Source organism: Lutra lutra, chromosome 7 (genome assembly GCF_902655055.1).
Source record: "Lutra lutra chromosome 7, mLutLut1.2, whole genome shotgun sequence".
Lineage (NCBI taxonomy): Eukaryota > Metazoa > Chordata > Mammalia > Carnivora > Mustelidae > Lutra > Lutra lutra.
In genome coordinates this window covers 104,007,887-104,035,640 of record NC_062284.1, presented here as the reverse complement: position 1 = coordinate 104,035,640, position 27,754 = coordinate 104,007,887, and the positions used below count along the sequence as shown (strand labels likewise).

The 27,754-nt window shown below is 39.9% G+C and overlaps 1 protein-coding gene and 1 long non-coding RNA gene across 3 annotated transcripts in view; both read right to left on the bottom strand.

The window, feature by feature from the left end:
• Window positions 1-8,733: 8,733 nt before the first annotated feature.
• LOC125104564 (uncharacterized) lies at window positions 8,734-12,400 on the bottom strand. Its single transcript, XR_007128654.1, has 2 exons — window positions 11,011-12,400; window positions 8,734-10,679 (listed from the first exon to the last, which is right to left on the bottom strand). It is a non-coding gene; the product is annotated as an uncharacterized LOC125104564 (long non-coding RNA).
• A 15-nt stretch (window positions 12,401-12,415) lies between these two features.
• The window catches only part of PELI2 (pellino E3 ubiquitin protein ligase family member 2), a 194,508-nt gene continuing 179,169 nt past the window's right edge, over window positions 12,416-27,754 (bottom strand). For both annotated transcript variants that reach the window (XM_047737114.1, XM_047737115.1), the window contains exons 4-6: window positions 27,031-27,228; window positions 18,017-18,205; window positions 12,416-13,502 (exon numbers count right to left, since the gene is read on the bottom strand). In XM_047737114.1, coding sequence (XP_047593070.1) covers window positions 12,936-13,502; window positions 18,017-18,205; window positions 27,031-27,228 — 954 coding nt within the window. In that variant the 3' untranslated portion in view covers window positions 12,416-12,935. The remainder of the gene's footprint in view (window positions 13,503-18,016; window positions 18,206-27,030; window positions 27,229-27,754) is intronic.

The following is a 27,754-nucleotide window of genomic DNA, read 5'->3' as shown; positions in this document are numbered from 1 at the left end:
TGTTTGAAATAGGGTCCCCTACTCCTCCACCATCTTGCCTGGGTCCCCAGTTGCTCTTTAAATCATGGCTTTCTTTCTGTGCCCAAGGGCAGTGGGATTTGTTCCTGGTGCCTCAGTACTGTCCTTCCCCACTGCCTTTCACAGTGTCAGCAGTATCTCTGTCCTCCTTACTGTGTCTGTCTTCCTTGCTATTCTCTTGCTGTTCTACTTTGGTTTTTCAGTAGTTGTTCAGTCAGCCTCCAGTTCTTCAGGAGAAATTGTCCTTTTAATAGGTGTAACTTGGTGTGTTTTATGGAGGAGGTGATTTTAGAGTCTTCCTACACTGCTCTTGAATAGGAACTCGTGAAACAAACTTTGTATCTGGCAACTTTACTGAATTCACTTGTTAGTTTTATCAGTTACAGTAGGGTTTTTTTTTTAAGATTTTATTTATTTATTTGACAGAGAGAGATCACAAGTACACAGAGAGGCAGGCAGAGAGAGAGAGAGAGAGAGAGAGGGAAGCAGGCTCCCTGCTGAGCAGAGAGCCCGACGCGGGACTTGATCCCAGGACCCTGAGATCATGACCTGAGCTGAAGGCAGCGGCTTAACCCACTGAGCCACCCAGGCGCCCCTACAGTAGGTTTTTTAAAGAAATGGATTCTTGTGGCTTTCTGTATATAAGATGTCATCTGCAAACAGATTGTTTTACTTTCTTTCCAATTTGGATGTCTTTTATGTCTTGCCTAATTGCTTTAGCTAACACTACTAGTACTGTGTTAAACAGAAGTGGGGAGGGTGGGCATCCTTGCCTTGTTCCTCCTGATTTTTTTTTTAAGATTTTATTTATTTATTTGACAGAGAGAGATCACAAGTAGAGAGGCAGGCAGAGAGAGAGAGAGGGAAGCAGGCTCCCTGCTGAGCAGAGAACCCGATGCGGGACTCGATCCCAGGACCCTGAGATCATGACCTGAGCCAAAGGCAGTGGCTTAACCCACTGAGCCACCCAGGCTCCCAACCTCCTGATTTTTAGAAGAAAAATTTTCAATTTTTCAACAATGTTATTTTTGTGCTTTTAGTATATGGCCTTTATTTTGTTGAGGTATTTTCCTTCTATTCCTAGTTTGTTAAGAATCATAATCAAGAATTGATGTTGAATTTGAGCAAATACTTTTTCTGCCTCTATAGAGACAATTGTGATTTTTATCCTTTATTCTTGGGATGTAATATATCACATTAATTGATTTTTGTATATTGAATCATGTTTGTACCCCAGGGATAAATCTCACTTGATCATGGTGTATAATCCTTTCAATGTGCTCTTTGAATTTAGTTTGCAATTAGTTTTTTTTTTTTTTTTTTTTTTTTTTTTTTTTTTTTTTTAGGATTTTTGTTTTGTATTTATCAGAGATACTGGCCTATAGTTTTCTTTTTCTTTGTCCAGCTTTGTTATCAAAGTAATACTAGCCTCATTAAATGAATTGGAAAGATTCCCTCCTTATCAATTTTGGGGAAGAGTTTGAGAAGGATTGGCCTTAATTCCTCTTCAAGTATTTGGTAGAATTCACTGGTGAAACCATCTAGTCCTGGACTCTTCTTTGTTGGGAGATTTTTTTTTTTTATTACAGGTCCAATGTCCATAGTAGTTATGGGTCTGCTTAGACTTTATTTTTCTTCATGACTTAGTTTTGGTAGGTTCTGTGTTTCTAGGAACTTAAGCATTTCTTCTAGGTTGTCAAGTTTGTTGGTGTATATTGCTCATAGTTGTCTATCATAATTCTTTTTATTTCTGTGTCCACGGTTGTAATATCTCTTCATTCTGATTTTATTTGAGTTTACCCCTTTTTTCTTAGTTTGGCTAAGGGTTTGTCAATTGTGTTTATTTCTTCAAAAAAACATTGTCAGTTTTTTCTATTTTTAAAGTATTTCTATTTTGTTTATTCTGCTCTTTGTAATTTCCTTCCTTCTCCTAACTTTGGGCTTGTTTTTTCTTTTTCTAGCTCCTTGAGGTGTAAATTTTAGGTTATTTGAAATCTCCCTTCTTTTTTGATGTATGCACTTACTGCGATGAATTACACTTTTAATGTGTAAGTTTAGATATGTTGTAGTTTTGTTTTCACTTTCCTCAAAGTAATTTCTAATTTCCTTTTTAGTTTACTCTTTGACCTCACAATTGTTCAGGAGTGTGCTATTTAATTTCCCCGTTACTGTGAAGTTTACAGTTTGCCTTCTGTTATTTTGTTTCATTTTGTTGTGGTAGGAAAAAATATTTAATATAATTTTTTCTGTCTTTTAAATTGAGACTTATTTTATAATTTGACATGATCAATTTAGTCCAATCTCATCATCTCCCATTGGAAAAATAGGCAGAAAGATTAAACAACTTGCCTGAGATCACATAATTAGAAGTCACAAAATTATCAGAAACTGACACCTACCTCAATGTTCTTTCCTCTCTCCACATTGACTTTATGTTTTCTAATATTAGTCATGTTGATTCAGATTGAGGTCATCATTAAAACCTTTATTTTCTAAAGCAGATTTCATCCTACAGATTTAGGAATACAAGCAGACAATCAAATCCACTAAAAATTGGACTGTAATTGGGATGCCTGGGAGGCTCAGTAGGTTAAGTGTCCAACTCTTGATTTTGAGCTCAGGTTATGATCTCAGGATCATGAGATCAAGCCCGGTTTAGGGCTGCACACTCAGCAGGTAGTCTGCTTGAGGATTGTTTTCCTCTGCCTTTGCCCCCCTCTCTCAAATAAGTGAATCCTTTTAAAAAATCAAACTATAATCAATGGTAACTAGTTCTCATCCAAAGGAAATCTTAGTGGGTGGTAGGAACTGAAATCTGGCCAGTTCATTGGATTTCACAGCATAGGTTGCAGGATTTTCAGTGAGTTTTTACTCTTGCTCTATATAAGAAACTAATATGGAGAACCAATCAAGCATCATGATGTTTTCCTTCTGAACAAGGGGTGATAACCAGCTTGGTATCCAAGTGGGATAAGTGAATAACCTAATTCGAGTAGGAGTTTATCAAATCTAATAGGACTTTATCAAAAAATGCACTTAAAAATAAGAAACATCTACCAACTGAAAAGGTTGTACATACTTGTCAATAGCCTTATTCTCAAATATATAGTCAAAGGATAACCTTTATGAAAATATATGGCAAATATTACATGATCATCATCATTAAAATATTATAAGTCCTAGAGGCTGTGATACAGAGCTGTGCATAGCAGCAAATAGTATATTTAAATATTAGAATTTAGAACTACACGAATATCAATGGAGACCTTTGGGCTCATGTTCATTTGTTTCACTAAAAAAATAATTTTGGGAATGTGTGGCAATAGGTCCACAACTGCTAAAGCCTAGAAAGTAAAACACATTATATGGGAGAAGAGGGGGTCTGTGGCCAAATAAATTTGGGATGTACTGGATTATTTCCCAAGGTCATAAGGTTAAGAATGATCTTCCCTCCCACCTGAGGTCTCAGCCAAACTTTTATTTATGTATTTATTTAAATTTTAATTTCAGTATAGCTTATATATTGTGTCATATTCATTTCAGGTGTACAATATAGTGATTCAACAATTCCATATATTACTGAGAGCTCAAGATAAGTGTACTCCTAGTCCCCTATTTCACCTATCTCCCAACCACCTCCTTTTGGGTAACCATCTGTTTGTTATGTATAGTTAAGAATCTATTTTGGTTTGTCTTTGTTCCCTTTGTTCATTTGTTTTGTCTCTTAAATTACGGATATGAGTGAAATTATATTGTATTTATCTTTCTCTGACTTATTTCACTTATTGTTATACTCTCTAGTTCCACCCAAGTTGTTGCAAATAGCAAGATTTCATTCTTTATGATGGCTGAGTAATACTCTGTGGTCTATATACCACTCTTTTTATTCACCCCTCTATCAATGGACAGTTGAGCTGCTTCATGATATATATACCCCTATGTTCATTGCGGCATTAGGCTATAGGAACTAATGCCACAATGAACATAGGGGTATATATATCCCTTCAAATTAGTGTTTTCATTTTCTTTGGATAATCCAGTGTGATTACTGGATCATGATGTAGTTCTATTTTAAATTTTTTTGAGGACCTTCCATACTATCTTCCACAGTGGCTATACCAGCTTGCATTCCCACCAACAATACACAAAGTTTCCTTTTTTCACATTCTTACCAACACTTGTTATTTCTTGTGTTTTTGATAGTAGCCATTCTGACCAGTGTGAGGTGATATCTCACTGTAGTTCTTATTTGTATTTCCCTAATGATGAGTGATGTTGAGTGTCTCTTCCTGTCTCTGTTGCCCAAAGGTATGTCTAGGGAAATATCTGTCGATGTCTTCTGCCCATTTGTTCATTGGATTGTTTTTGAGTGTTGAGTTATATAAGTTCTTTATATATTTTAGATACTAACCCCTTATTGTATGTGTCCTTGGAAAATATCCTATTCAATAGGTTGTATTTTAGTTTTGTTGGTTGTTTCCTTTGCTCTGAAGAACTTTTTTATTTTGGTGTAGTTCTGATAGTTTATTTTTGCTTTTGTTTCCCTCACTTCAGGAGTGGAATCTAGAAAAGTGTTGTTATGGCTGATGTCAGAGAAATTATTGCCTGTGCGCTCTTCTAGGATTTCTGTGTTTTCAGGTCTCACATGGAGGTCCTTAATCCATTTTGAGTTTTTGTGTATGTTGTAAGAAAGTGGTCCAGTTTCATTCTTTTGCATGTAGCTGTCCAGTTTTCCCAACACCATTTGTTGAGACTTTCCCCAATTGTATATGTACATGCTAATTCCTTTGTTGTGGATTAATTGACCATCTAATCAAGGACTTATTTCTGGGCTTTCTATTCTGTTCTCTTGATCTAGGTGTCTATTTTTGTGCCAGTACCATACTGTTTTGATCACTACAGCTTTGTAATGTATCTTCAATTCTGGGATTATTATACCTCCAATTTTGTTCTTTTTCCAAGATTGCTTTTGCTATTTGGTGTCTTTTGTGGCTCCATACAAACCTTAGGGTTATTCTAGTTTTGTGGAAAATACTGTATTTTGTTAGTGCACGGTAACTTGCACCATGAAGCCCATGACTCATACAATCATTTATTTGAAGAAAAGTTTCCTAAAGCATGGAACATGCATTGCCTATGAAATCATTTATGTTGTCTGTCCAAAGGTATGAGTTACTGAAGAGACCTAGAAGGCTAGAACATCACCAGCCTCTGTAGATGCCACTACAGAATCTGCATTTTCAACAAACACCCCATGGCCCTCTGATGTGACCTCAAATTTGAACCCGGAAGTAGGCAAGAAAGAATCCACTTTACCTTTTTTAAGTAATAACTTTATTCTTCAACTAGGACCTGTTTAGAAGATAAAAGAAGGAAGTAATGTTTAAAAATAGTCCATGTGGGCCTGCCAAAGTATTTCCCATGATTGGCAATGGGTGTTTAGGGGGACACAACAGCTTGAAAACAGTCTTCTTAGCCTTACAGCTTTGGCAGCCTAACCATCACAGTTTCATTTTCCCAACCTTGGAAACTTTTTGTGCCATAGGAGAGAAAATTTCCTTTTTGTAGCTGTTTACTGAGAAACCCACTCCAGATATATCAGTCACTTTTCCCTCTGTTCCCAAAACCACATTTCAAAATTTCTATCAATTATTGTTTAAGTAACTAAATACCAGAATGAAACTGAAGTCACAAAAATTAATTTTTTTTTAAGTTTAGAAAGATCTAACTTCAAATATTAATAGTTTATTTTTGGGTGGTAGAGGAATAAGTTTTATTCTTCATGCTCCCTAGATTTTAAATCTTTTATAGTGGCCCTCTGTTAGTTTTTATTTTGATTATAAGAGTTAAAAAGTTTTAAGCTTAAAAGTATATTTTTTTTAAGATTTTATTTATTTATCTGACAGAGAGAGATCACAAGCAGGCAGAGAGGCAGGCAGAGAGAGAGGAGGAAGCAGGCTCCCTGCTGAGCAGAGAGCCCGACGCGGGGCTTGATCCCAGGACCCTGAGATCATGACCTGAGCCGAAGGCAGTGGCTTAACCCACTGAGCCACCCAGGCGCCCCTAAAAATATTTATTATGTTAGTCACCATACAGTACTTCATTAGTTTTTGATGTAGTGTTCCATGATTATTTGTGTAGAACAGCCAGTGCTCATTGCAACATGTGCTTAAAAAAATTTTAGAGAGTGTGCAGAGGAGCAGGGGGAGGGGCAAAGGGAGAGGGGGAGAGAGAAAAGTTCAAGCAGACTCCCTGTTGAGAACAGAGCCTAATAGGAGGCTTGATCTTGTGACCCTGAGATCATGACCTCAAGAACCCAAATCAAGAGTGGGATACTTGACTGAGTCACTGGCATGCTCCAAAAAAATAATTTTTAAAGAAAGTGGATTTTGAAGCCTCAGATAGCATTCTATTTTTTCCAGAAATACCATTCTGTTTATTCATCCTAACAGCAAAAAGGGCAGTCCATCCCTAAGAATACCAAGTTCTCTTCTAATCTTTTTTTTTTTTTTAGATTTTATTTATTTATTCGACAGAGAAATCACAAGAGGCAGAGAGGCAGAGAGAGGGGGAAGCAGGCTCCCTGCTGAGCAGAGAGCCTGATGCAGGGGCTCGATCCTGGGACCCCGAGATCATGACCCGAGCCGAAGGCAGTGGCTTAACCCACTGAGCCACCCAGGCGCCCCTCTTCTAATCTTCTTAGTGGTCTTTTATCTATGTTCTTATCTAATGGCATGTGGAAGTGTGATAGAAAGGAATAAGCTGTTTTAAGACTTTGGAAAACATCTCAAGGATCCTCAATATTTTTATGTGAAGCACTAAGATTTATGGGGCTGTATTTAAATTCTAGGATGCAGATTTTTCAGCCTAACATCTCTGAATTTATTATGTAACTTTTTAAAAAAATTAGCTTTGAGAAATAATATTCAGACATTGAAAAGTCACCCTTTCAAAGTATAAAATTTATTTAGTATATTATTTGTGCAACCATCACTGTTATGTAAATTGAGAACATTTTCATGTAATAACGAAAGTAGTAATGTAGTACTTACTCCTTGACTCTTCGCTCTCCTCAGTGCCTGTCAATCTATATTCTGTCTCTGAATTTGCCTATTTTCTGACATGCAATGTAGTTTTTTGTGTATGGCTTCCTTCACTTGGCATGTTTTCAAAGTTCATATCAGTATTTCATTAATTTTTATAGCTAACTCCGCTGTGTGGATACCTCTTCATTCATCAGATGGACTTTTGGGTTGTTTCTACTTATTGATTACTATGACTAATGATGGTATTAATATTCACGTACAAGTTTTTGTGTGAACATGTTTTCAGGAATCTTTGGCTACATATGTAGGAGTCCCATGGCAATCGTATATTTTACCTTAAGAGGAACAGGCATACTATTTGTTCCAAAGTGGTTGTATGTTCTATCTTATAATCCCTAACAGTGTATGAGGGATTGTAAGTGTATGAGGGTTTCAATTTTTCAACACATTGTTGACACTTGCTACATCTTTTTATTAATAACCATCATAGTGGGTATAAAGTTATCTCCTGGTTGTAATTTGCACTTTTCTGATGATGCCTGGGGATGGGAATCTTTTTATGTGCTTATTGGTTATTTCTGTACCCTCTTTGGTCAAAAGATTTGAGTATGTATTTTTTCATTCTCTTTTTACTGGTTCTTTTTATTGATGAGTTATGAGTTCTTAACATATTCTGTGTACAACTCCAATTCTATTTTGTGGTTTGTCTTTTTACTTTCTTGACCCCGTCCTTCAATGTATAAAAAACATTTTTTTTTCAATGTGGAATTTAAGAAATGAAACAGATGAATATAGGGGAAATAAATGAACCATTTTTTATTTTAAAGCCCAATTTTTTTTTTTTTTTTGGTGTTACATTTAAGGTCACAAATGTTTATTGTTTTCTTCTAAGAATTCTATAATTTCAGCACTCTCATCCATTTTGAGTTAATTTTGGTGTATTGTGTGAAGTAAGAACGTCATTCTTTTGTATGTGGCTATCTAGTTATCCCAGTTTCATTTGTTGAAAATACTGTTCTTTCCCCATTGAATACTCTGGCACCCTTGTCAAATGGGATGTATCTCACAATTGCAAGTGGCTATATTTTTCTAAAATCCATCTTAGAATTCCTGGAAACTTAAGTGTTCCAATACTTTATCAAATTTAATTCCCAAAATAAAAGCCCATGTTAATGTGCATTTTCTTTTGGGAAATGAAAAATCCATCTCCCTCAAATATTATGCCTCCTTAAATATCAATATGATGAGAAACTATCAAATACATATATTTTCTTATGAAAGATCTATTCGTTTACAGCTTGAAGGCTAACCCATAATCCTTACGTTGTTAGAAGTGAATGAAGATTGTTGCAAAAGCAGCCCTAGAACTATAGTGAACATGAAGAAAATCCATTAATTCTACGAGTCAGGTTAAATTCTCCTGGAAGTTAGATTTAAGCACCAATAGGATTTTTTAAAATAGTTTAAAAGAATTTTAATTTTTAATAAAAAATGGGATTTTCAAAATCAAATTTAAAAATATATTGTGTGGAATAGAATACAATAAGCACAAAGACATGGGATCAACTTGTAAGTTTGAGAAATGTAAAAATCAAGTCTACTTTTGTAACGGCTTCGTATTAAATGTCCTGATAAGCCCCAGACAGCCACAGAATCTGAAGACAATGACTCACAAACATACTGAGATTCATTTTAATAATTTTCGAAGATTTTTTTTTTCCTGTAAAATGGCTTGTATTTCCACAGGTACAATAGTGAAGAAATAAACTTTTCAATTTGACATGAAATATAAAAGAACAGTTTTACAAATATATCCATAATATTTAATTGCTCATAACACTATACATGGTAAATGTGACCACCCCGTAACTTCTAGACTATTTCATACAGAGAAACAATTGGTCATCTCCGCTAAAAAGAAATAATTTCCCTTTCATCAAGTTTATTTTTGTTTAGAAACGGTTAAGTAGAACTGGAAAAATATTTACTTTGTCCTATCTTCCTCTAGGGCTTCTTCATGAGGGCGAAAACTTGAGAGGATATATGTTTTACTGAAAAGAAACACTGAACCTTCTTTTGTTTTACTACTTTTGCAATGCTTACATTCTTCTTTAAAAAAAATCCTGGAGTTGTCTCGTTGGCCTTTGGGTCATTAAGAAACGATAACAGAGCTCCGCTCTATTTCCAGCCCTGGAGAAGGAACTTCATACCCTCAGCCCATGAAGGCTAAACTAGGGGCTAGAAGATCCCCTGCCAAGGGAATGGAGATGGATCTGGCTTAAAATCAAGGTTCTGTGGTTTGCCTATCAGAAATTCCACTGTTACAAGGCAAAATTGCATGAAAATAACCAGCCTGTAGCCAGCATGAACAATGCCGTGATCACACATCCTTTCACACGAATCCAAAGCACAGAATGGCTAAAAAGTTGATCAAAATCCTAGAACCGCAGGTAACAGTTGTGAGACCTATGACAAAAGGAGAAAACATGCTCGCTTTAACTTTCAAAAGTGCCCAAATCACAATACTGAGCTCCCACGACACAGGTGTTTGAGTTTTATGTAAGCAAAAATAAAGCAATTGAAGCTTTAGGAAGAGTTCTCAACTTTCCTAATACAGTATATGCAATTAACTTAAGCTTTCCCTATTGATACTGGAAAGAAATTCTATTACAATCATGTGTATGCCAGTTCCTGGCATATTTCTGCATCCAGATTCATTAGTCTCCTTCATGGAGCCCATCATTTTTCCAATGGCTTTCTCCTTTCTTTAAACCCTAACCCTGAAATTCTATAACCAGTTATATCACGTGGCTTCCCTGAGGCACAAAGTTACCAAACTCTATAATTAACTATTGAGGAATGATAAATATGCTATTTATATTAAAAGATTTTAATTCTTTTGGGCCACAGGTGGGGGGAGGGAACCCCAGAAAGTTTAATATTTACTCTGCCATGTGAACCATAGCCCTTCTTGCAAAAAGCGAAATCAAATAAGGGAAATACTGAGTTGCAGCATGCATGACCCGACAGCACCGATTATTAATTAAAAAAAATTCCGGACTAGAAAAATATTCAGAATTGTATCCCATCCACCCTTTTTTCTTTTAAAATAGTAAACTGACAACGGAAAAAGTTAACTACAGGAATACATCACTGGGTATTTTTTTTTTTTTTTTTAACTTCTGGTGACCTATTCACAAAGGCATTTTGGTCAGGCCAAGATCACAATAATCGATCGGCAGTTTCCTATGTGGACACCTGGGAGAGCGGGACTCACCCTTTAATGTGGTGGCAAGCAAGATGAAAACAGAGGTAACCTCGGAGAAGTTACTTTTTCTAAATTGCGTTTCTCTGTCGAGCTGGAGCTCTTTATTCTCACAAACTGAACTGCTCTCCACCTGGGAGGAAACTCCTTGGGTCAGATTCTAAGCGACTCTTATTAGAAGCAGCCAAGAGGAGCCTGGCATCTTTTTTGCAGTCTTGCCCCTCTCTGCTGTTCCTTCCCCAGAGGGTAAGGGGACCTCACTTGGAGGTCACAGGAGACGCAATGTGGACGGGGGACAGTGTACTGTTAGTCCCCTTCAAAGAGCTTGGAATTTATTACTCCAAGTTCAGCTTTTACTTTGTTATCTCCATTTACTAGAAGTAAACAATAACAAACATTTCACGTTGGAAAGTTATTTGGGGCCATGTGTTGCACGTAAATCTGCTAGACCCTGAACTATTACAGTCCTTGAAATGAAAGATTATATCAGATTGTAACTTTCCAGAAATGTTTCTGATAGGGAAAATCCAGCCCTTCTTAGAGGCAAGGCCGGTTACCATACAAAATGCTTTTAGGGTATTAAGACTCCCCCAATCACCTTCTAGCCATACAGCAAGAAAAGGAACTGTTGCAGCTTCTGTCATTTTGTGGAGCCCAAAGTAGCACAAACTGAAAAGACACGCTAAATGAAAGCTAATCCTCAGGGACAGAGACTACCTAAAAAGGCATTTGATACATTATGACTTACTCTCCCTGCAGATGAAAAGAAAATGAAATTACCTACAGAACAGAGTAAGCTATCCAGAAGAGGACTGTTGCTGGATTTTCATATCACTTAAAAATTACCAAAACAAAAAAACATCTCCTCAATGATAATCTCCTCTGAAAAGTAAACTTTTTTTTTAAAAAACTGAGCTGAACTTTTTAGATATTAGGTCAAATAAGTAGCAGCAATCAAGGGTAATCTAATCACTTTCAGGAAGAAAGACCTTCACCATGGGTTAGAACAACTGAAAACAGGGCAACCTATTTCCCAGCATGCTGTTCCCCGCAAAACATGGAAAGATATTCAAGTATGAACACAGTATGTGAGAATCCTGTAAATTCTATACCCTTAAAAGGTTAAAATATAGCATGGATGTTAGTTTAAATAAATACTTGCTGCATGTGGCAGGCTCTGCTTCAAGTCTATGAGCGGAGCCGCGGCAGTCTCCTGGCCTAGAAATCTTTACATTCTGGGAGCAGGGACGCTATCTGTACCGAGGACGGAGAATGAGCATCCGAGAATCACTCAAAATGAACAGAACTAACAGAAGGATGGTGGCGCTCATATGAAATTCTGATTTAATTATTCCTCAGTAAACACTCATTTGCTCTCTTGAAATCAGGAATTTCAAATTATCTCTGCAGATGTAGCACTTGGTGTTGTGTATATCTAATGATCCCATTTAAATTTAGTTTGATTTGCAAACATTTTCTAGACTTACGGGGCTCCGTACGCTGCAGGAGAAGGTGACAGATGGCAGGGAGCGAGCGAACCAAAATGCCTGCATCCTTGTGAGCTGTTGCTTCGAGGCTCCCAGAATTTTGGCCGCCTTAAGGGAGAAACACTTAAGAAACCCCAACAAGTGGTTTCTTAAAAGGTAAAACCTTATTTTTAATCCTAAATCCTAAACAATCCAGGAAGAAAAGAAACTTGATGGTATAGTATGTAGGCCATACTGATTGCTGCAATAATCCCCCTTGATTACGGAATTTTTAAGAGTTGCTGCATTTTAATTAACCAAACAGTTCTGGCCATGCACGAGGCGTTATCAAGGACATAACCAAAGGTGGAATAAAAAGTTATGGAAATTTCTTTGAAATGCCAAGTTCTCAGATGACTGTGTGGATAAAGCCATTGAATTCCACCAAAGTAAAAACAAAACATGGTAGCAAAGGGATGTTCTCTTCCCCCCAAAAAAGAGAAAAATCTGAAAACCCCAGCTTTCAGAACAAGCCCTCCGCGCCTAAGGCCTCCTTCAATTACTGCAGTGATTATTTTAACCAACTTCACCAATCTTAGGTTTTCATTTCATTTCATCCCTTTGTACCGAGCGGCGGAGCCGGAGCCGCTCAGCTCCCAGCCTTGGTCAAGGCTCTGAAGGCGCCGCGCACGGCCCCGGGTCACCACCGAGACCACGCTGCATGGAAGGGCACACATGGAGAGGCAACACCTTTTGAATGAATTTCGTCTGCATTTGTAAAATAGGATTTCAAGTCTCGTCCAAGTTTACAAAGGAAAACCTCGTTTAAAAACCCAAGGTTAAAATAAAAGCATGGCCTTTTTAATCCAATTAGTACAAAGATAGGATGGTTGCATCAAGCATACTTCGATGACAATGCCGCTGTTCAGAGCATGCACCACGCCACTGTGGTCTTAAATTCCGGGCATGTCTCAGGGCCGTGACACCCCACCCCCCTTTTTGCCCTCCCCCGCCCCTCCTCCCCAGCCTCAGGTCCCCCCTCCCCTTAATAAACAGCATTATAAAAAGGTAAAATCTAGAGTTAGTGGCAAAATCTTCACAGTAACTTGTTAATAAAGTCGCACACGGCTGTCCGGGGCATCAGTCCACGGGTCCCTGGAAAATCAATTTGATGCAGTTCTGTTCCCCGACCAGCTGCGTGGCGCAGAAAGGGCAGGCGGCGTGGAACGCGTGAGTCCCGTGAGGCAGGGGGATCTGGGACCAGTATTTGGCGGACTTCTCGGAGCACACGTGTCCGCAGGGGGTGAAAGCGTGCGTGGGGGGCCCGGCGTCCACGTAGAAGCCCGCCTCGCAGCCGAGCCAGAGCGGCACGTAGGGGCCCACAGTCCTGCACATGGGACACTCGCGCTCGTTGGCCTCCGTGTCGCTCCGGTGGCCCCAGTTGTGGTAGCCGTGCACGTGGCCGCAGCTGAGGTAGGCCCAGGGCTGCTTCTCCTCCACCACATCCTTCCTGTTGATGCTGGGGAAGGCCAAGGTGTTGAGCCCCACGGGGCACTGCGGCCGCGCGGCGTTGATCTCCTGGCGCAGGGCTTCGATGTGCTTCTGCGTCGGGGTGTGGAACAGGCCATCCGCCGTCCTCCAGAGGAGCGTGGCCCCGCACAGGTCGATGAGGGAGCCGTCCTGCAGGACGTTGGTCTCGCTTTCCACCTGCAACGAGGAGGACAGGCTGGTAGAAGCACCGTGCAGCCCCGCGCTCTAACATTCTTTTCTCTGAGTAAAAATTCTCGTGCAAGTGAACACGGCAGGCGGTCTCCCACGGCCTCCCTGAGAGGCTCCAGGAGGCTGTTCCTCCCTGAGCCCCGCCTGTTTCCTCACAGGGACACGGGATGGAATAGGGGTGGGCCCTCTTCGCAGACCCTAAATGTTCAATTACTGCAGTGATTATTTTAACCAACTTCACCAATCTTAGGTTTTCATTTTTCCTCCTCATCAATAACACTATTGCTCCTTGACCGCACCGAGGAACAGGATGCGTCCCACCGGTCCAGCTGTGAAGATTCATCCTCCCTGTGACCACCTCCAACCCAGGTCCTTGTGGGACCCTGTGATAAGGACTGCAGTGGCCCAAATGATGCCTGGTGATCTTTAGCTTCCCTCAATCTGTTGTTTGTTCTGTATTCCTATGATCTGGAGAAGCATTTGCCATTTGCCATTTTTTTTTAAGTTAAATTCAGTTAGCCAACATATAGTACATACTTACTTTCAGATGTAGAATAATTCATCTGTTGCGTATAATGCCCAGTGCTCCTCACATCACGTGCCCTCCTTGATGTCCGTCACCCTGTCCCCCCCTCCCCCCTACCATCCTCCTCCCTTTCAGCAACCCTGTTTGTTTCCTAGAGTTAAGAGTCTCTGACTGTTTGCCTCCCTTTCTGACTTCTTTCCAGCAACTGCACTACTGGGTTTTTACCCCAAAGCTACAAATGCAGTGATCTGAAGGGGCACCTGCCCCCCAATGTTTATAGCAGCAATGTCCACACTAGCCAGACTATGGAAAGAGCTCAGATGTCCATTGTCCGTTGGCAGAAGACTAGATAGAGATGTGGTGTGTGTACATACATGCACACACAGTGGACTACTGGACATCAGAAAGGATGAAATTTTATCATTTATACTGATGTGGATGGAACTGGATGGTATTATGCTAAGTCAGAGAAAGAGAAAGCCTTCACTTTAAAAAGGACAGCACATAGTACACCAAGTGCTTACAAGTCTGATTAACAGCTGAGGTGAAGCTGTTAGACATGGCAGGCAGGAATCCAACCACTGCTTCCATGTGCCGGGTGTGCTCTAAGGCCTGGAGCTAATACAGCTTCTCTACCATCCTGAAGAGATGTCTTCTTCACTAGCAGGAGGCAGACATGCTGGAGCTAGAAGCCAGTGAAGGTCCATAATGTGCTGCAACCGTCACGTGAGGCCACGTCCCCAAAGGGGTTAGGAGCGTGGACTTTACAGCCCATGGCCTCCGTGTGCACCCAGGCTCGGTCACATACTAGCTCTAACCTGGGGCGGTTACCTCAGCTACCTGTGCCTTGGTTCCCCTTGGTTCTCCCTTCTGGACTGGACAAGAGGAGGGTGAGCATTAAATCATACAAAGAATGTTCTTAGAACCATGTCTGGCAGGCAGTAAGCACGATGCTGATGTTTGCTACTGTTAGTTTGATGACAGGAGGTCAGAAATGCTTTTTAAAAAAGATTGCCCTTGAACAGAGATTTGAAAACATTGTTGTCAGGAACCAGTGGGTGGAAGAGAAGACGGTCCAGAAGAGGGAGGCAAGGCCACACAGCAGGCGCACGGAGGGAGCTGCCGGCGTGCCACAGGTGACCAACAATGGGCCTGGAGGTTCCGTCTGGCCTCCTGTGCCCAGAGGAAATGAAGGCAGTTTTCCACAGCTATAAAATAACAGATCTGCTTTTCCAAAAGGTCACTTCAGAAGTGGGGAGGACGGACTGGATGGGTCCCACCTACTGCTTACAAGCAAGTTATCAACTTTTTAAAGCCCTGGTTTTCTCATCTGTCACCGGGAACCATGACACTGATGTCATGAGGTTGCTCTGAGCACTGCCCGAGAGAGACTTACTGTGACTCACTTGGGAGAGTCGATAGGTGACACTAGGGTTATTTTTATAGCATCTAAAATTGGGTAAGGAGGTGAACTTAGCTGAATTTACTAAGTTTTACAGAGCCAGTGTAGTTTAAATACCCCAGTATTATGTGATACATTATATATCCAGTATGGATCTGGTAGACCTAGCCTATAGTATGCTCACACCTAGCTGAAAACATAAGAAACAGGATACAATTCAAAGTCTATTCACCTGATTATGGAGGGGGTTCAGCTCCTGAAGGGGCATTTCCCCCACATTTAATTAATTATACTGATCAAGGACAAAGCTTGTTGTGATGAGAAACATGGCAGTTGTTAACAAATCAGTATGATGATTCACATTAAACACTGAGTATGGTATTAATCCGAAACCTTCTACCAGCACTAGTTCCACACCAAGAACAGGAGGCATCTACTACTTTCAAAATATTCTGAATTGCCAGCAGATCACATTAGTCTCCATATTTCTGTATTCGGTTGCAAATGTACAGGACTGCCAGAGCCCTATTCCTTAAATCTATCTCCAGAGAGACCACTTACCTCAATGCTACCAGCCACAGCTACAGAACCAGAGTCCGAAATGGAAACCTAAGCTCCCAGAATTCGCAGGTGTTCACCACAGATGAACCTTCCCTGGTTAACAAGAGGGGGCTGTAGGGGGGCTGGGTCCTCTCACTGACCCCCTCCCCACCCCGTGTTTCCCATAGTGCAAGATCAGCTGCATGGAACTCAGAAACCTTTACACCATACACTATCAGTATAGCACAATCTGGGGAAGATCTGAGGGTCTCCTACAGGGACTGACTTTAAAATTAGTTGAGACTTAACACAACCCCTGAACACAGGCTATTCTGGGAGTCGTTTCTTCTCAGGAGCATGTCCCCTCCCATGACACACACAGCTGCCTGAGCTGGGTCACTGCACAATCACCGAGGATGGGCAAGAAGCTCATTCTAGAAATGTGCCCGTTGAGAAAGACAAGCCCTTCTCGGACTCCAGCGAACGCTTTCTATTTCCCAAGAAAGCATATGCTCTGGTGTAAACTCTCCCATGTGAGGGTCGGCTAGGGCTCCCCACAAGAGGATACCAAACGGCAACGTGGGAGTCCAGACTCTATCAAGGAGGACACGTTTTAATTCCATCTATTGCCACCTTCTCACTCTGGGACCCTGGGCAATATTTAACCTCTCGTGCCATACCTTCCTCATCCACAAAATGGGCAGGATTCCACTTCTCTGACAGAGCTGCCCAGATTTCATGACCTGAGGTCTCTGAAATGTTCACGTAGTGCCTGATCCAGCAACGACTTATACTGACTTCTACTGTTGCCATCATCACGCCTGAGAACCAGTTCAGCCGACCTCGGTCAGTTTTGTATGAAATTATCCAGTGATCAGAAACAAAGTTATTTGAAAAAACTGCTTTCACAGTCTGTTCCCTATTTACAGTCTCTTGAGAAGTGTTTAAACAGATGTTATCGTATTTGCTCTGGTCTTTCTTGGAAAACACTTCTGTTTACTCAGCCAGGATGCTCTAATATTGGGCCTTGTAAAAATGCAGAAGCTGTATTTGTAGTTCAGTAATGGTATGAAATAGAAATAAAAATAACAGTTCCCTACAAACAAACATCGAGTCTAGCAAACCAGGTTAGTACTAAAGTCTCCCTCAACCCCCCAACCTCCCACCACTGCCATCTTCTTTTTCTGACTCAGTGAAACCTGTTAGCATCTTGCTGAAAAATGCTAGATCACTCTATGCTTTTCTGGGGGGGGGGGGGGGGAAGAAAACATTCATTCTCTCCTAACTTCTATCCACCAATTAATGAAAAGCACTGGAGCTGCAAGTTTACTCAGAAACGTCTGGCGCTGTGCCACACAGCCATGGCAAGATCACAAACCGCAAACTTCCCATTTAAGGGCTTATAATTATTCTCCACAGAAGGAAAGAGTTAAAAAGCCAACTGCTTTAGGGCATTTGGGATAAGCAGGGATATTTATAGGAAAATATTAACATGTCAAGTCAATGCCCTCTATGAATGATTTCAAGTAAAAAGTTTTATGATTTTGGTGAATTACATAGGGAATTATGTATTAATTTCTTACAATGAACTGAAGGGGAAAAAAGCTAACTTAATTATCTTTTAGTTCCAGAAAGTCTAGTAAATAATTCCATAATTCATAATTTTCACTAATTAGTCTTGGACAGCTCAGGATTTTTCCAAATTAGTAAAGTTTTACACAAAAAGTCTGTATGTCCTTCTTAAAGTGAATTTAAGTGGAATTTTGTAATGAAGCATATAATAAAGGATACACTATTAAGGTAGTAAGGAGGAAAAAGATAATTTTCTTCTACTATGGGAAAAGCTTAATCATGGAAGGAAATGAGCCCGTGTCGTTAGCATTTTCAGGGGCTTAGGGAATTCTCATTCTTCTGGGTCAATGGTTCACAGCACTGTTACCTCCATAAAGGCTCTAGATTTCAGGGGAGAAAAATGACAGTCCCTGAGCGAGGCTCTTGTAGTGTGGTACATTTTCCAGAGTGAAGACCACTCACCAGCTTTCCTCTTTGCTGGGCTGACCTGGTTTCTCGCAGGGTGTACACGTCTCCACAGACTGAGATTTCACGCCAGACCCCAGGCTGGGACTCCTCAGTGAAGCCCCCTCGGGGATGCATCACGAGAACGCCATTAGTAGTGAGCCCATCCATGTGGCCGTCAGGATTTTTCCATTTCGCTGCCTTTTCCTGAAGAACATACCACAGAACAGAAAAAGCACGCTAAGATTATGTTCAAAATGAAGGGATTCCAGAATCTCTTTAAAATATCCGGTACAGGCAGAAGGAAGGAAAGTGATGAATTTTCATTTTCTATTTAAAGCTAATAATCAGAAGGATAAAATATGCAATTATTCTGATAACATGAAAGTACTAAAATGTATGAATGATTTATCATTGGATATGCATTCTATTCATCTTGGGAGCTTTAAAAAAAAAAAAAGAACCTGATGCCTGAGCCCTTCCTTCAGAGGTTCTTTTCTATCCAACCCCGTTACCCTGGGGAGATTCTGGGAATCTACTATGTCTTCTTCGGTTCTATTTGTGCAATCCTTTTGCCTCTTATGTATCAGTGCTTTACATGTAATCATTACCTGGGAAGTATACAGAAGGAAGGGGAAAAAAGGAGTTTTTATTAAACATGCAAAATTTAAAAAAAATGTTACACTAACAAGTTGGGGCCAGTGTATCTTCATAAATATCAGTGTTTATATCCTCAAAGATGGAAGGTAAAGACAGCTTGCTATAAGGGCAGGACAAATGCTCTTTGATGCCTGGGCTAGTGAGCTCTCTTTCTTGATGACAGGGCCAGCTACTGCTCACATGACTCAGGAGTCCATTCTGATTAGGATAAGCCCTCTTGCCAGTGACTGAGTTCTGGCCAATGAGACATGAGTGGGTTTTCTAGGAGCCTTTCTGTAAGGCTCCTTTGCTCTAAAGAGAGAACAAGAAGGGGGAGTGACCTCAGCCTCCAAGCAGCATGGGTTATTCCTTTCTCCTTGCCCCTTGGATTTACAACTAATCAGACATCAATAGCCAAAAAAGAGCATGGTGGTGCGGCCTCCAGATCACCTGAGAGCCATATGTCCATGCCCCTCAAAGTGGGTTGATGGCCTCACAGAAGAGGCAGTGGAGGGGAGTTGCTGGGGAGTCAGAGGTGACAAAGGCAGTGGCTGGTGGGGGGGATAGCGTGACCTTTTCTGACAAAGGAGGTGGAGGGTGAAGGAGGTCGGGGGAGGTCTGCCCCATGCATGTTCTATAGCTGGAAGAACCCGCTGCTGTCTCTGAGGAAAGACTGCAGTGAGTGGGGGGAAGCAAGTAAGGCAAAGAGAACTTCAGAGAACTGTCTCCTACTGTTTGCCCCAGGGTTCTGGTCCATGGACTGCTGGGAGCCCCCGCCTCACCCCATCCCCTGCTCCAACTTGAGGATTCCCCCCTACCAGGTTGTGGGCACGTCAAAGTCCCAAGAACTAAGTACACACCTCCCCCAGCTCCACTGCACCCCCCATTCCTTTTCCCTTGATGCCCACTTCCAACCTCTGTGAAGTCTGCCCCCACACTCTTTTTTTTTTTTTTTTAAGATTTTATTTATTTATTTGAGAGAGAGACAGTGAGAGAAAGCATGAGTGAGGAGAAGGTCAGAGAGAGAAGCAGACTCCCCGCGGAGCCGGGAGCCCGATGCGGGACTCGATCCCGGGACTCCAGGATCATGACCTGAGCCGAAGGCAGTCATCCAACCAACTGAGCCACCCAGGCGTCCCTGCCCCCACACTCTTAAGACAAACCAAAAATTTGTGCTATAGTGCTATCTTTGAAAAATAAAAGGCTCCTAACTACAAACATGTTGAACTGTTAGAATCAAAGTAAATAGAACCTTGCCTAAATAGGGTGTTCCCTATTTTAAATGTGAAGACAGAGGCACTTTTAATCAAACATCAAGAAAAAAATCACAGTAATATAGTATCACAAAAAGAAATTGACAATCTTCCAGCAACTGAACCCAAAGACATGGTATATTGCAATCTAATGGATAAAGAATTCAAAACAGCTGCTATGAAGAAATTTAATGAGCTACAAGAAAACTCAGGCAATACAATGACCTCAGAAATATAACTGACAAACAGAAGGACTACTTTACCAAAGGCACTGAAATTCTAAAAAAGAACCAAACAAAAGATCTCAATAAATGACATGAGGAATGCATTAGAATGCACTGGAAATAGAGCAGATCAGGTGGAAGAGAGAATTAGTAAGATGGAAGACAGGAACAGAGAAATGATTCAGATGGAAGGGAGGAGAGAATTAAGATTTAAGAAGTGAAGAAACACTACAAGAGCTAGTAGACTCCATCAGAAAAGCCAACATAAGAATAATGAATTTTCTAGAGGGAGAAGCAAGGGGAAAAAGGACAAACAGCATACTTAAAGAAATAACTCTTGAGAACCTCCAAAACTTGGGGAAAAGAACTTGATATACAAAGTCCATGAAGCCAAAAGAACATCTTATTATCTCAATGCAAGACCTTCTCCAAGACACATTATATTAAAACTATTAAAAAGTCAATGATAAAATTTTAAAGGCAGCTAGGGCAATAAAAGATTCCTTGCAAAGGAATCCCCATCAGGCTATAAAATTTCTCAGATTAAAAACTGCCAGCCAAGAATATTCTACCCAGTAAAGTTATGCTTTAGATATGAAGGAGAATAAAAGGCTTTCCCAAACAAGAGCTGAGGGAGTTCACCATCCCTAGATCTGCCTTATATAATTGCTGAAAGGAGCTCTTCAAGCTGAAATGAAAAGACAGAGGGACACAAAACTCTGATTAAGGTGACAGAATCAGAAACGGCAACTCTTTATAAGAGTATACTAAACTCTATAATGATAGCACAAAGTTTAAAGGCGAGCATTAAAAATACCTGTAATAAAATGGGAGAAGATATTTGCAAATGACATATCAGATAAAGGGCTAGTGTCCAAAATCTATAAAGAACTTAGCAAACTCAACACCCAAAGAACAAATAATCCAATCAAGAAATGGGCAGAGGACATGAACAGACATTTCTGCAAAGAAGACATCCAGATGGCCAACAGACACATGAAAAAGTGCTCCATATCACTCGGCATCAGGGAAATACAAATCAAAACCACCATGAGATATCACCTCACACCAGTCAGAATGGCTAAAATTAACAAGTCAGGAAATGACAGATGCTGGCGAGGATGCGGAGAAAGGGGAACCCTCCTACACTGTTGGTGGGAATGCAAGCTGGTGCAACCACTCTGGAAAACAGCATGGAGGTTCCTCAAAATGTTGAAAATAGAACTACCCTATGATCCAGCAATTGCACTGCTGGGTATTTACCCTAAAGATACAAATGTAGTGATCCGAAGGGGCACGTGCACCCGAATGTTTATAGCAGCAATGTCTACAATAGCCAAACTATGGAAAGAACCTAGATGTCCATCAACAGACGAATGGATAAAGAAGATGTGGTATATATACACAATGGAATACTATGCAGCCATCAAAAGAAATGAAATCTTGCCATTTGCGACGACGTGGATGGAACTAGAGGGTATCATGCTTAGCGAAATAAGTCAATCGGAGAAAGACAACTATCATATGATCTCCCTGATATGAGGGAGAGGAGATGCAACATGGGGGGTTAAGGGGGTAGGACAAGAGTAAATGAAACAAGATGGGATTGGGAGGGAGACAAACCATAAGTGACTCTTAATCTCACAAAACAAACTGAGGGTTGATGGGGGGAGGGGGGTTGGGAGAGGGGGGGTGGAGTTATGGATATTGGGGAGGGTATGTGCTATGGTGAGTGCTGTGAAGTGTGTAAACCTGGCGATTCGCAGACCTGTACCCCTGGGGATAAAAATATATGTTTATAAAAAATAAAATTAAAAAAAAATACCTGTAATAAATAGTAAAAATAACTACAGCTATACTACAACGTGGTAACAAGATCACAGCATAAAAAGACAGTTTGTGACATCAAAAACATAAAAGGAAAAGAGTAAAAGGAATCTTCATAGGCAAAAGAAGAGAAATTGCTCTCAGCAGAAAAAGGACTATTTTATCTATGAGTTGTTTTATGTAAACTTCATGAAAACTACAAAGCAAAAATCTAGAGCAGAGACAAAACATTAAAAGCGGGGAAAACTGAGCAAAAAGCACCATGGAAAACCACCAACGTACAGAAGCAGGTAGAAATGGAAGGAAAAAAGAAACAATGGAGAGACAAAATAACCAGAAGGCAAAAGAGAAAATGACAATGGTGAATCCTTACATATCAATAATCACACCAACTGCAAATGCACTGAACTCACCAAAAGGCATAGAGTGGTTGGATGGATTAAAAACAACAACAAAAGACCCAACGATATGCTGTCCTACAGGAGATTCATCTCTGCTTTATTTATTTTTTTTTTTTTAAAGATTTTATTTATTTATTTGAGAGAGAGAGAGACAGAGAGAGCATGAGCGAGGAGAAGGTCAGAGAGAGAAGCAGACTCCCCGTGGAGCTGGGAGCCCGATGCGGGACTCGATCCCAGCACTCCGGGATCATGACCTGAGCTGAAGGCAGTCGTCCAACCAACTGAGCCATCCAGGCGTCCCTCATCTCTGCTTTAAAGACACACATAGGCTCAAAATGAAAGGATGGAAGATGATATTATGAGCAAAAAGAATCTAAAGGAAGGTTGGTATAGTCAAATTTGTATAAGACAAAACAGATTTCAAGCCAAAAAGGGTAATAAGAGACAAAGTCATTACATAATCATAAAAGGGTCAGTATATTAAGAAAATATGATTGTGAATATATATATGTGCCCAACATCTAAGCACCAAATTATATTAAGCAAATAATAACCGATCTAAAAGAGAAATGGACTACGAAATAATAATTGTAGGAGACTTCAATACCCCACTGTCAGCAACGAATAGATTTTTCAGAAAGAAAATCAACAAGGAAACACTGGAACTGAACCACACTTTAGAACAAGCAGACTTAATAGATCTATACAGAACATTCTATCCAACAGTAGCAGAACATATTTTTCTCAAGTGCACTGGAACATTCTCTAGGAGAGACAGGATAGGCCACAAAACAAATTTAGTAAGTTTAAGAAGACTAAAATCATATCAACTATCTTCCCTGACCACAGTGGTATGAACTAGAAAGTGACAATCAAAGAGAAGTGAGAAGATCTGCAAAAATGTGAAAACTAAACAACCCCCTTTTAAATAACCATTGGGTCAAAGAAGAAATCAAAAGGGGAAAAATTATCTTGAAACAACTGAAAACACAACATCAAATATTGTGAGATACAACAAAAGAAGTTCTGAGAATCTTACAGCAATAAACATGCATATTAAGAAATTAGAAAAGTCTAGGGGCGCCTGGGTGGCTCAGTCGTTGGGCGTCTGCCTTCGGCTTGGGTCATGATCCCAGGGTACTGGGATCGAGCCCCATGTCAAGCTCCCTGCTCAGCGGGAGGCCTGCTTCTCCCTCTCCCACTCCACTTGTTTGTGTTCCTTCTCTCGCTGTCTCTCTCTGTCAAATAAATAAATAAAATCTTAAAAAACAAAAGAAATTAGAAAAGTCTCAAACAAGCTAATTTAAACCTAATTTTATACTTCAAGGAACTAGAAAAAGAATAAGGCAATCCCAAAGTTAGCAGAAATAAGGATTGAAGCAGAAATAAATGAACTAGACACCAGAAAAACAACAGAAAAGATTAATGAAACTAAGAACTGTTCTTCAAAAAGATAAACAAAATTGACAAACCTTTAGCTAAACTAGGAAAAAAGAAGACCCAAAATTAGATATGAAAGAGGAAACATTATACCTGGTATTATAGACATACACAGAATCATGAAAGACAGCTAGAATGTAGAAGAAAAGAAACATTCCCAGAAACACACATCTACCAAGACTAAATCAGGAAGAGTCAGAAAATTTGAACAGCCCAATAATGAGTAAAGAGATCAAATCAGTAATTTAAACAAAATCCCAAGAAACTCCAGGACCAGACGGCTTCAACTGGAGAATTCTACCAAACATTTAAAGAAGAATTAACACCAATCCTCCTCAAACTCTTCCAAAATGTTGAGGAGGAAGGAACATTTCCAAACTCATTCCTTTGATACCAAAACCAGATAAAGATACTACAAGAAAATTAGAGACCAATATCCCTGATATATGTAGATGTAAAATTTCTCAAGAAAATATGAACAAATTCAAAAACGCATTAAAAGGATCATACACCATGAGCAAGTGAGACTTCCCCTGGGATGCAAGGAGGGTTCAAAGTATGCAAATCAATAAATGTAATACATCATATCAAGAAAATGAAAGATATTCACATGATCATCTCAATAGCCACAGAAAGAACATTTGACAAAAAACAACATCCTTACAGAATAAAAACCCTTAACAGATTGGCTACAGAAGGAATATACCTCAACATAATCAAGTTCATATATGACAAACCTGCAGCTAAGTTTCCTCTAAGATCAGAAAGACAAGGATGCCCACGCTCACCGTTCCTACTCAATATAGTGCTACATGTCCTAGCCAGAGCAATTAGGCAAGATAAATAAATACATTGCATACAGATTGGAAAGAAAGAAGTAAAACTATTGCTTAGCACTGTTCGCTAATGATATGATCTTATATATTGAGAATTGCAAAGATTCAATCAAAGAGCTGTTGGAATTAACGTTTTCAGGAAAGTGGCAGGATGCAAAACCAACATAGAGAAGTAAGTTGCATTCCTTTACACTAATGAGGAAGCATTTGAAAAAGGCCTAAAGAAAACTATTCCACTCACAACACCATCAAGAACAGTAAAATACTTAGGAATAAATTTCACCAAGGACGTGAAAGATCTGTACAATGAAAAGTACAGACTTTGCTGAAAGAAACTGAAGGCACAGACAAATGGGAAGGTAGCTGAATCAGAAGAATATTGTTAAAACGGCCATACTACCCAAATCCATCTACAGATTCAGCAAAATCTCCATCAAAATATTAAGAGAATTCCCTACAGAAATAGAAGAAATAATCCTAAACTTTGTGTGCAACCAGGAAAGACCCCAAATAGCCAAAAAATGAAAAACAACTACCACGTGATCCAGCATTTCCATTTTAGGGCACACACTCAAAGGAAATGAAGACAGGATTTCAAGGAGATACAGGCACTCCCATGTTTATTGCATTATTCTCAATAGCCAAGATATGAAAGGCCACCCCAATGCCCATCAATGAGTGAACAGATTAAAAAAAGACACTGTAAATATTATTTACCCACAAGAAAGGAGGATCTCCTTCCATTTGCAACAACGTGGATGGACCCTGAGCACATTACGCTAAGCAAATCAGAGAAAAATGATATCACGTGTATGTGGAATCTTAAAAAGTTAAGCCTATGAAAAACAGAGTAAAATGACAGTTATCAGGGATGGGATGGGGGAGGGGGTGTACAGGGAGAGAGTGGTAAGACTGATGGTGTTTAAGGGTTCAAGCTTGTAATGAGCAGTGAATCAGCCACAGAGATCTAATGCACCGTGTTATGAATATAGCTCGTATTATTGTACTCCAGTTGTGCAATGTGGTAAATAATCCAATACTGGCAATCATTTTACAACACATAAGTACATCATGGTAACATGGATGTACACCTTATACTTACATAAGTAAGTATAAAATTGAACAAATTTGACATGTAATGTTATATGTCAAATGTATTCAATTATGAAAAGTAAATTTTTTTAAAAAAGGGTAGCTCAGTCTGTTAAGCATCTGCCTTTGGTTCAGGTCATGATCCTAGGGTCCTGGGATCAAGCCCTTGGTCAGGCTTCCTGTTTAGTGGGGAGCCTGCTTTCTCCCTCTGCCCCTCCCCATTTGTGCTCTCTCTCTCCCTGTCCAGTAAATAAATAAAATCTTAAAAAAACCCCACCAATATAAAGAGATAAGGAAGAAACAGTGCCTCTGCCACCTCTTCTTCAGCTGGAAGTCACCATGTGGCAGAGGTGTATGGAAGTGTGGGAGCCATCTCTCATCCCTAAGGTAGTTTGAGGAAGCAGATCTGCCTGGGGACATGGGGGTAAGATAGAACAAACTTGCTTCTCTGGATGTTACAGAACCATTGAATTATCCAGGCCTGGGCCTGTCTTCCTTGGTGCTTCTTGTTACAGAAATAATACATTCTTGTTATTGTTTAGGCCATTAAAAATTTTTTAAATTTATTTATTTGAGAGAGAGAGAGTGTGTGTGTGTACAAGCAGAGATAAAGGGGCAGAGGGGAAAGCAGACTTCCTGCTTGAGCAAGGAGCCCGTTGTGGGACTCGATCCCATGAACCTCGGAGAATGACCTGAGTGGAAGGCAGATGCTTAACTGATTGAGCCACCCAGATGCCCCTGTTTAGGCCATTTTTTAAAGGCCATTTTGAATGTTCTTTTTTTTTTTTTTTCCCTGCAAAAACATACTGCTTAAAAAAAAAAAAGAAGAAGAATAACTATATTACAATTGTATATTCACTAAAACTTCTGGGTTTCATTTACTCGGAAGCCTCACGGAGTCAGAAGTTTTTAATCTGTTTTGTGCTATCTTATCTATGACACCTAATGTGGGACACAGCCCAATGAAAATTTTCTGAATGAAAGAATGTCACCTTTTCCTTTGAACTCTATGTAGATTTGACCATTTATTTTCTCCCACTGAAATAAACCCCTTAAATCTACTATAAATATATTCATATACTTTTAAAAGAAGCAATTATTGTACACGCACTTAATACAGCAAATGTAACAAGTATCAGGTAATGACTTAGTTATATTTAGATTCTTAATAACAACCTTTCAGGCTCTACATCTGAAAATTAAAATCTCCAAATCTAAGTAGAGGCATCGTGGAAAGCAAATCTTTGGCTACAATTAAATGTCATATCTGATGATAATGGGTGTTTTTCTTGAAACAGTGTCTTCAGTAATAGTACTTACTCCAAGAAATATGTTTTTGGAAGAGTCAAATCCAGCTGCGAATATCCGTGCGGTGTAAGGTTCATTCCTGTCGCAGACAATCCTGCAGGCAAACCGGGATATGGTACTTTGTGTAATCTGGGCCTCATCGTTGTTCTGACTGCCAGAAATTGTGTCTGTAACAACGAAGTCGATAGGGCTTTCTGTTGATCTGCCCACCTAAATAAATCAAATGTATTCATGACTCGTCTGAAAAATATGTCACCATATTTGGTTCACATGGAATGAGTGTTCAGGATCCCTTTAACATTTATTATTTCTGCTCTGAGGGTAAGAATTTAATGAAAAAAAAAATCAGTTCTGTTCCTTTTCTTGTTTAAGGGAGATATTAGAGTAACCAATCATCAGATTTTAAATATTAAGAGAAGAGCTAAATTTTTTTATTCTGGAGAAAAACATTAGATCTTGCTTTCTCCTACCCCCCAACAGATTGTAATCTCTTAGATTAGGTGAAAACATTACTTTAACACAGCAAATTACTCTCTACCCCACTCACCCTGCCCCCCCCTATTTCCAGATGGAAAAAAAACCAAGATTTTAAAGAAAGCCAACAAACAAAGGAATTCTTGCCCAGCAGCAGGGATTGGTTTTCCACACTAAGTACGTCTACCAGTGACTCATGGTATAGAGCAAGAACAGCCCTGACCCAGACACAGATCAAATGCCTGTTGCCATTATTCAGTGT